We start from the raw sequence: 10,047 nt of genomic DNA on the forward strand, positions 1-10,047 counted from the left end.
CCGTCACTCGTTAAAGAGCAGCGACTAAGAGACCGTCGACCATGTTGTGAAGAAGCACAACAAAAGACGAGTGGATTTAAGTGAATTCAGTCCATTTAGAAAACACAGTCGAGATCGACGTGGTTGAACACATTTATACAGAAGAAATCGTCAGCAGGCCGAGTGAAAGGTAGGAATGACACTGCGGCTGACAGTTAGCCTTGTTATCCTGGAAATACATCAGCGTTAGCATTAGCATTAGCTCGCTACGTCCTCACAGCTTGAGTACGTCACGCTAAGTATCGTGACAGAATGTTAGCATATAGTTAGCAGATTAACTCTCGACTAACGCCTTTCTCTGGCTTTTTCTTCTCAGTTACACACTCATTCGACAACATTACAATGTAAACGGTGATTACTCAAAATATTATTACAAAATCAAGTTCATAATCCCATTAAATTAGTTTAAAAAAAAATTCGCGCCGTGTAGCAGCTAACGGCTAACTCACTAGCTGACGGCTAACTCACTAGCTGACGGCTAACTCACTAGCTGACGGCTAACTCACTAGCTGACGGCTAACTCACTAGCTGACGGCTAACTCACTAGCTCACCAGTGCTAGCTAATTTGTTTTTTTTTAGCTTTTGTCAATTTTATATTTGAACATTAAAGCAGTCCTTTAGTAAACAGGTGCACAGCTGCTACACAGAGTATAACAGTTACTTTATCTTTAATAAATAAACTTTAATACGTTTAGATTATTATTATGATTATTATTAAATGGCGATTTAGGGCTTTTTATACATGTACCTTGGAGGTATGTGTGGTGTTTTAATGGTTAAAAAAATACACGGTTTTGAAGAATTTTGCGTTTTATCACTTCCAGGAAAACGATCGAAAGTTTTTTTTATCCTTAATACTGTACTATTGTTGAGTTCGTCCAATTAAATCCTCCCGACGAGTTTCACGTCCCGCCTTCAGGAAGAGTGTTTTGCACTCGTTAGCAGTTTGATTAGAGTGTGTGATTCTTTCTCCATCAGTGAGTGTGTACTATTTTGTTTAGACACAGAAGAGGTCTAGTTGTGATTGTAGACCTCGGCTCTAACGTGTTCTATAATGGCAGAAGCAAAAGGCGGCTTGTTTTCTAGAACGTCGTTACTGTTGACGTTGACAGGTGTGGATGAAAGCAGCAAAAAAAAAGTTCTAACCCATGTTTTTTTGCTAAAAGTTCAAACACCTCAAACCCAAGCTGCGGCGGTGAGAGTGCAGGATCAAAAAATACGGTCCAGGTTAATCTTTCTGAATTTATCTAGTTTTCTAAAACAACTTTAGGTTTGTGTTGATTCGGTTGGGATCTCAAACAGCATTGGCTGTTGACTGTGCAAACCAGTCAAATGCTTCAATACACACTCTCTGACTTCCTGTTTCAAATCACTTGGAGCACTTCTCCAGCCATTTCCTGCAGAGATTAAATGACTTTGGAATGGTTTGTGAGTGACGGCATTAATTACGCATCTTAATTCACCTGAGAAATAATACTGCTTTAATAATTCTAATGGTGGTCTCATTTTCTTTCCAATCGCAGGTCTGTTTGCATGACCACACTTAATAAGGAGACTTACGTACACGCTGAAAAGCAGGAGCCGGACACTGGAGAGTTGTACGCAAAGGTCTTTCCCTTTCAGACGTCTGTTTCCAGGGAGCACTGCTTTATGCTGGATGTTGCATTGAATCACCATCACCAGGGATTGACTTTTTCTTATTCTTGGGGACACAAATAGTGAAAAAGTGACAAACTGCAAAGGAAAGGTCACCTGATCCAGCATAAATACATTCAGGACAAAACAAACGAACCAAAACAGAGAGATTGAACTTTTCCTGATTAGAAGAGAAACATCTTTCACTGTTCTGTTGCAGGACTCGAACCTTCCTCTAACCTGCAGGCGTATAATTTTCTATACTCTGAGCAGGTGTATATATTTATGCATATAAATGCTTATTTCTCTTCGTTCGGAAGAGTTTTTGTGTTAAACCTACTTCTGTGACGTCGGTGGCTCTACTTTGAAGAGGTTGCACTGTACATGTACATAGATGTGTATGTTTGTAAATGTTAGACAAGCTATTTGAGACTATATCATAATGTTGTAAATGTTTTATTAGAACTTTTATAGACCAGTTGTGTAAAAAAAAAAAAAAAAAAAGGCAAAAAGCAATTAAGATAACTGGACACCTTTTGGTGAAACTTGTACGAAGAAGAAGAAAAAAAAGACGAGACTTGATGGCTACTGCGAAGATGGAGAACGTCGGCGCTGTTTTAATGGGGCTCAGTAAGCAGAACGGACAGCTGAGAGGACTGAGCTCTCAGTCAGGAACCGCCATTCAGAGCAACCCATTTGCAAGAGGCCCGAAACCTGCTGGAGACTCACAGGAAGGACCTGGAATCAGGTGAGTTGTACATCATCAAATGAAGCAATGTAAATAAAAAACACTGCACTTCTCACTCCTGTGTTATCAGTTTAATCCCGGGTACAGGAAGGTTTCACACTTGATTCACTGCTCTGCTGTGTGTAACTTTATGGTGTTTTCTGGAAGCTTAAAAAAAGCCTTAAACAGTGTTTTAGCCTCATGGTATCTTAAGGCTGTAACCTCGTGAACCAGAGTTAATGTATTCAGTGATGGAGACTTAGATGCCCTTATCAAAGTGCTTTTGCTAAATGCTGTAAATGTGCAGGCAGACAGACAGATTTGGTCGCCAGACTGAAGGACTGGTTGGTTGATACAATTTTATTGTTATTGTATTGTACAAGTACATAGCAATGAGATGCTGTTTATCATCTACCAGAAGGGCAAATAGTAGAAAAATGTACAAAGGAACAAGGTAAATATATTTGCAACAAATAAATAAAGGTATAGCAGGTAGGATGTGCAGAAGAATAGTATGTGCAAATATGCAAATGGTTGTGAAACCTCCAATAAAACCCAGGATTCTGTTTTCCCGGAGTTTATGATCTTGCAGGTGTTTCCATTGATCGTAGGAACTCCTTCATTTATGTTTTACATCTCAAGTTTCCTTGACTGTTTTTATTCAGAAACCTGTTCACGTGGATTTTGGAACGTGACACTTAAACATATTTTACACTTTTTGTCACGTCAATTTAAAGTGTTTTCTGTAACAATTTCAATTCTCTGAGTAAATTGTTGACCTGGTGTTTTGTCCTGATTCTAACATGGAGTTAAATACCTAATAAACAAACAGTCCATATAATTAATTAAGCTCTAATCATTATGTCTCTCTGTCTCTTCATGAACTGTTTGTGTCCCAGGTTTGGTGAAGACTGGAAAAAGAGCCTGCAGCTTCCACCCAAAGACAACCGAGTGAAAACTTCAGTAAGATACACACCTATACACATTTAAACCCACATACATACATATATATATACACACACCCCTACACACACACACACACACACACACACACACACACACACACACACACACATATATATATATATATATATATATATATATATATATATATATATATATATATATATATATATATATATATATATATATATATATATATATATATTATAGGTGTGTGATTCTTTCGTCTCTGTTTAACTGTGACTGATTCCTTGTTCTCTCTCTCATAAGGATGTGACGGCCACAAAGGGAAATGAGTTTGAAGACTACTGTTTAAAGAGAGAGTTACTCATGGGGATCTTTGAAATGGGCTGGGAGAAACCATCCCCGGTCCAGGTGACTATTCTCTTCAGTTACTGGTGTGTTAGAGACGATTATTGCAGTTTTAACAGTGTGTTTGTTTTCAGGAGGAGAGCATCCCTATTGCTCTCTCGGGTCGTGACATCCTGGCTCGTGCCAAAAACGGAACAGGGAAGAGTGGAGCGTACCTGATACCCATGCTGGAGAGGATAGACCTGAAGAAAGAATACATCCAGGGTAAACTGATACACACCTGTCTGATGAACCATCTCCGGTGTACCGAGAGTAGGACTGGATGTGGTTGTATTGTTGGTTGGTTGTGATATTGAAATGGAAAAGAAAACCAGCTCAGTTTCTGTGATAACTCTGTTCCTAACCCGTGCTTTCATGTCCACATGGCTGACTTTCTGATTGTTCTGTAGCGATCCACACATGAAGCAAGCTGAAATAACTTTATATATAGTATTAATGATTAGCTTTATTATCTTAATGTTTTCTGAAGTTCTACATTTTGCAATAAGACCGTTTAATGTCAAATCAGACGAGTTTTTGTTTATTTTTTGGATTATTTTTGGTTAAAATATTTGTGTAGTTTTTTTTGTTTATTCAGCAAGATTTGTGAAAAAAGTAAAATACAGTTTTTTTTTTTTCTATTAGCTTATCTCTCTCTCCCCCCCCTTTCTCCTTCTCCTGGCGCTCTTGTTCCTTCTCTCTCTCTCTCTGTCTCTCACATTCTCTCTCTCTCTCTGTCTCTCACGTTCTCTCTCTCTCTCGTTCTCTCGCTCTCTCTCCCCCAGCCTTAGTAATGGTGCCCACTCGTGAGCTTGCACTACAGGTCAGCCAGATCAGCATTCAGCTCAGTAAGCATCTCCATGGACTCAAAGTCATGGCCACCACCGGCGGAACAAACCTACGAGACGACATCATGCGTCTGGATGAAATCGGTAATTACAGACATACACGATTTGACTCGCTCTTTTTCCTATTAACTGTATCATTTACATACAGCCTTTTATAGTGAAATGGACCCATTTGAACTAAGTTGTGTTTAAAATTTCTTTGTTAAAGACTTTATTTGATTACTTCTTTAGACATCGTTTGAACTCTTAGTTTCTTAATTGATTTAATTTAAGTTTCAAGTGAAACAGTTTGAAAATGAGCAGGTGTCGGTAATTAACGTCTCCCACTTTAAGCTAACCTTCCAGTAACGGTGTGTTGTTGTTCCTCTGTCCTTGTAGTCCATGTTGTCATCGCTACACCAGGCAGGATACTGGACCTGATCAAGAAGGGTGTAGCAAAAGTGGATAAAGTTCAGATCATGGTCATGGATGAGGTGAGGCCTCCGAATACTACAACTGCATTCACCTGGCTGCTGCTTTTATTGGCAATAACAAAGAACAGGAGTTAAAATGTTCAGCCCAAAAACATGAGTTACTGCAGTCTAATATTTTATTTGTTTTTAAAATTTGTCACAAAGTGATGAGGTAAAAGGAGATCGTTTCAGACAGCAGAGTAGCAGAATTTCTCTATATGCTTTCGTATCAAAGTCAAGCTTTACATACAAACAAAAAAAAAGCCATACCACTTGATCAGGGAAATCTTTTGAGTCACTGGTTTGGATTTGTCACTTTATTGGATTATGTTAATTTTTTGTCTCTGAATTCACTGCTTTTTGTTGCTCGCTAGTCTGAACCCGGTGTTATTGTTGGTTTTGACCGGAATGCCAACGCTTAAATAAATCTCTAATTGATACTTTTTTTTTTACAAGGTTTGCATACAGGATTGTCTTGACAACTTTGTCTCACTAACACAGCATTTAAAGATCCTCTCTTTGCAGAAACCTGTAGTTACAAGCAAAAAAAACTACATTATGTCATGTACGCATTATTTCTTCTTTCTTTTGTTAATCATGCCTCTGTCTTTTTAAGGCTGATAAGCTGCTCTCCCAGGACTTTGTGGTGCTCATTGAGGACATCATCAGCTTCCTGCACAAGAACAGGCAGATCTTGTTGTATTCTGCCACATTTCCCGTCACTGTGCAAAAATTCATGGTAAGTTAAAGTAAGCTACTTGTTATTTTAAAGTCCTTTCATGCTGCTCTTTTTTTCAGCCGTGCTGTGATGGATGTGCTTTCTTTCCTCCAGGCGAAACATCTAAAAAAGCCTTATGAGATTAATCTGATGGAAGAGCTGACTCTGAAGGGCATCACGCAGTACTATGCCTACGTTACTGAAAGGCAGAAGGTGCACTGCCTTAACACGCTGTTCTCCAGGGTAAGTACACACACACACACACACACACACACACTTTTTAATTCTGACCATATCCAGATGTTCCCCCATGTTTTTCTTTTTAATCTCCACAGCTGCAAATCAATCAGTCCATCATCTTCTGTAACTCGACACAGAGAGTAGAGCTGTTGGCTAAGAAAATTACTCAGCTTGGCTATTCCTGTTTCTACATCCATGCCAAGATGATGCAGGTATGTTTGATTTGATAAATTAACGAATCGGATCATGGGAGTAAAACTGACCGCTCAGTTCCTAACACTGTTGTTTTTTTTGGTTTTTTTTCCCCTCTCTTCCATTTTTCCAGGAGTACAGAAACCGTGTTTTCCATGATTTCAGAAACGGGTTGTGCAGAAATCTGGTCTGTACAGGTAAGTTTGCCTGTCCATGTAATTCCGTTGTCTTATTTTTTTCTCCCTATGGTGTATCCATCCACTGCCGGAAAATGTAGCTTGTTTCTAGAAAGAAAATTTAAGCCTTTCTTCTGAAGACCTTCCAGTGGCAGAAAACACTGACAGCAGTGTTTTGTTCCTCCAAGGTTAAATTAACATCCTGCGTTTTTCATCATCAAATTAAAAACTGTGCATCTGATTGTTAGCCTGAGACTGTATGGAGTATCTGCGACACACATCCTCTTATGATCTTGAACTAAATTCTAAATTATTTATCGAAATGCTATAGTTTAAATTGCTGTCTGAGCCGCTGTTATAGAAACCTTCTGACTAATCAGATTCGTGATTGCGTCCAAGATTTAAATAATGAAATTAAAACGTGTTTAGATTTCTACATGTTTATTTGATGCTTATGTTTTTTTTTTTATTTTTTTTTACGTCAGTTCATTAATATTTGCAGATTCACACTCGTTCCTGTTCCTTCAGAATAAAGGCTACTGATAGAGACTAGAAGTTACTTTATTTAGACTTCCATCGTTTTTTTGATGCCGAAACATGGTTTGAGCCTAAAACCCTACGTCTGCTGGTGTCGGTAGTGTCGAACAAAATCTCTGAAGCCTAGCAAGGACGAAATGATAAATGCTCATTAGTCTTGGGATCTGTCTTTCTGTACATCTCTGTTTATCGGTACAGTGATACCTCGAGATACGAGTGCTTTGACATACAAATCTTTTGAGATACGAGCTGTGATTCGACCATGTTTTTGGCTTGAGATACGAGCAATTTTTGAGATATGAGCATCCGAGCCGCCGAAACAAAGATCCCCAACAACCACGTGTGCTCTGTTTCCCCGCCTCAGCTTCCCGCGTCTCACTCGGTTAAAGCCGCCTTTCCAGTGTACATGACAAACGACGGCTGATAAACAGGAAGTCATTCATTTCCTATGGAGAGTCGCAAAGGCGCTGCGTGAGGTGCCGACCATCTGCGGATCCGTAATTTTCGGATCCGTTTTAAGCGTTGGATCCGTTAAAAAATGTAACTTGTGCGACTACACCGCATCTGATATGCCGAACGGACAGGTTTTTATTAAACCGACCGGCAGATGTTAGTGAGGAAAGAGTGACAAAAAAGGCAAAAACAAGTGAAGAGAAGTGATGAAGAAAATTAAGCACAATTAATGTAAAGAAAACAGAAATTGTAGCAATTAAGTTAAGAGAAATCAAGCATCGCGTTAGTTCTGGCAGGCCACGTCGTCAAGCGTGCATCAGCTGTTAATCAGCTGTCCACAACGCGCACCAATCCGGTTACGACATCCATATTACCCGACCATTTAAATTCCAATTCATTGAGCCGCTTTCTAGCGCTTTGCTGCTGCTGCGATTTGAACTCCCTCCTCCAACCCCGACTCCACCATGCCAGAACCCGTGTTCGTTGTACCAGTTTACATCATAAATCTCCACATATTTTTCCCTCTCTCTAATTGTTTAATTATTTATTTATTCATTTATTATTTTCCTTTCCTATTTTTAACTCTATGCATGATTAATGGTTCTGTTATACGGGGGGTTTATTCTATTTTCTAGTTGCTGCTCTCCCCGCTCTAAATGAAGTTTAGTTAAGTTCCATTTAAGTGAACGAAAGTGAAAGTGTAATTCCTCCTAACTCCTCCGCCTGTTTACTCCTCCCTCAACCTCCATGCGCATCTTTCGTAAAGTAAAAACAGTATTTTTTTAACATTCTCTTTTATTACTGTATGTTTTTATACAATGTCATTTATAAATACAGGTATTGTACATTTTTCATATTCAAAACAGATAAACAAAACAACTGGAGTGGAATTTTGCGAGCTGGAACGGATTAATGGGATTTCAATTCATTTAAATGGGGAAAATTGCTTTGAGATACGAGCAAGGTCACGGAACGAATTAAACTCGTATCTCGAGGTATCACTGTAATATTGTTAATTATCTGGAATGGTTACCAGGCTGCAGAGGGTTTTTTTTTTTTTTTAATTATATTTCCTCTCAGTCTGCAGTGTTTTATCTCTTCCTCTTTACCTCACTTTTTTCCCTCATGCACCGATAAATAAACTCAAGTTAGCTAGTTCACAAACCCCAGCATTAATGAGTTAAAAAAAAAAAAACAAGCTACAGAGCTTCTTTGAAAAGAAGGAAAGCCCCAAAAAATTGTGTAAAGAATGTTGGGATTTGCTGCTTGACAGAATAATATCAGGAAAGGCCACTAGATGGAGCCTGTTTTCTCCTGAAGCTTAAGTCTAATCTGGTGGACCACCATGTGAAGCATCTAGGCTTCACATGGTCCAAATGATCCAGTCATCAGTTCATCATCATCATTAATGTCTTATGATATCCTTAATGTCTTTGCATGATGCACACACGTCTACACATCTTCTCGTACGTTAACAGATTTGTTCACGAGAGGCATCGACATCCAGGCAGTGAACGTGGTCATTAACTTCGACTTTCCCAGGAACTCAGAGACGTATCTGCATCGCATCGGGCGCTCAGGTGACCATGCGTCTTTTGTCAGACGAACAACAGCAGAATTTAAACGCTATGTTTTCATCTCTTGGAACCTGTAGAAGTCGTCATGGAAACTTGTGTTTTTTTGTTTAGGGAGGTTTGGTCACCTGGGTCTGGCCATTAACCTGATCACAGCGGAGGATCGCTTCAACCTGAAAGCCATTGAGGACCAGCTGGTGACTGATATCAAGCCCATCCCCGGCAGCATCGATAAAAGTCTGTATGTGGCCGATTTTCACACAACCAATGATGAGGCAGAGGAGCAGGAAACGGCTGAAGAACCCTAAAGAACCTTAAAGAACTGGACAAGTCAGTGCCACAATGAAGCTGTGTGGAAATGGATGGATGGATGGATTTGGGTTGTGTGTGTGCGCGCGCACACGTGTGCGTGCCTAATATTAGTGAAATCCTTCACTTTTACTTAAGCTGTATGAAACTCTGTTCTGTTGCTTTTTTTTTTCTCTGTAGGCTTTAAACATTACTTTATAGATGCTCTCCTCAGGACAAACCTGGCTTTGCACAAATATCAGCTTAAGCGCCCACACACACACACACACACACACGAGCAGTTGGGCCTTGATTGTTCAGTGGTATCTTTGTGTTTACTTTATAAAAATTCTTTAAGGACTGTATCACTGACTGAGCCGAACACGTATTATGCTTTGCACCAGAAAAAAGACCTATAAAGAACAAACCCTACATTCCTGCGTTCACTTAAGAAGTTAACAAAAAGCTTAAACACCCTTTTTGGTTTTTTTGTCCCTCCCCTTATTTTCTTCCCCACACAGTGTGGAGTGGATATTTAGCATAATTAAGATCTGAAGGATTTTCATATCAAACAAGAATCTTATAAATACTGCAAAATGCATCGTTTGCAAAGTTCACTCAAGGAATATAAGCCTGAAGGCCACAAGCTACAGAAGCTCTCTCTCGCGCTCTCTCTCTCTCTCTCTTTTTCTTTCTCTCTTTCGTTCTCACTGAAGTACAGAAGCTTTCTCTCTCTCTCTTTCTTTCTCACTGAAGTGCCTTACTGCATTAGATGCAACAGTTTAGTTTGTAGAGATTGCATTGAAGCCGTAGTGGTGCTACTACACCATTACAGATGCGTCGTTTCCACATC

At 39.4% G+C, this 10,047-nt stretch overlaps 1 protein-coding gene across 1 annotated transcript in view; it reads left to right on the top strand.

Annotated features, from left to right (window-relative positions):
- LOC132842903 (probable ATP-dependent RNA helicase ddx6) overlaps positions 1-10,047 on the top strand; it is an 11,054-nt gene continuing 1,007 nt past the window's right edge. Inside the window, exons 1-13 of the mRNA XM_060865869.1 lie at positions 1-169; positions 1,564-2,423; positions 3,302-3,365; positions 3,636-3,740; positions 3,812-3,941; positions 4,502-4,648; positions 4,943-5,037; positions 5,633-5,755; positions 5,849-5,977; positions 6,070-6,186; positions 6,300-6,363; positions 8,811-8,912; positions 9,021-10,047. The exon at positions 9,021-10,047 is cut by the window's right edge and continues 1,007 nt beyond it. Coding sequence (XP_060721852.1) covers positions 2,257-2,423; positions 3,302-3,365; positions 3,636-3,740; positions 3,812-3,941; positions 4,502-4,648; positions 4,943-5,037; positions 5,633-5,755; positions 5,849-5,977; positions 6,070-6,186; positions 6,300-6,363; positions 8,811-8,912; positions 9,021-9,214 — 1,437 coding nt within the window. The 5' untranslated portion in view covers positions 1-169; positions 1,564-2,256 and the 3' untranslated portion in view covers positions 9,215-10,047. The remainder of the gene's footprint in view (positions 170-1,563; positions 2,424-3,301; positions 3,366-3,635; positions 3,741-3,811; positions 3,942-4,501; positions 4,649-4,942; positions 5,038-5,632; positions 5,756-5,848; positions 5,978-6,069; positions 6,187-6,299; positions 6,364-8,810; positions 8,913-9,020) is intronic.

Source organism: Tachysurus vachellii, chromosome 3, assembly GCF_030014155.1.
Source record: "Tachysurus vachellii isolate PV-2020 chromosome 3, HZAU_Pvac_v1, whole genome shotgun sequence".
Taxonomy (NCBI): domain Eukaryota; kingdom Metazoa; phylum Chordata; class Actinopteri; order Siluriformes; family Bagridae; genus Tachysurus; species Tachysurus vachellii.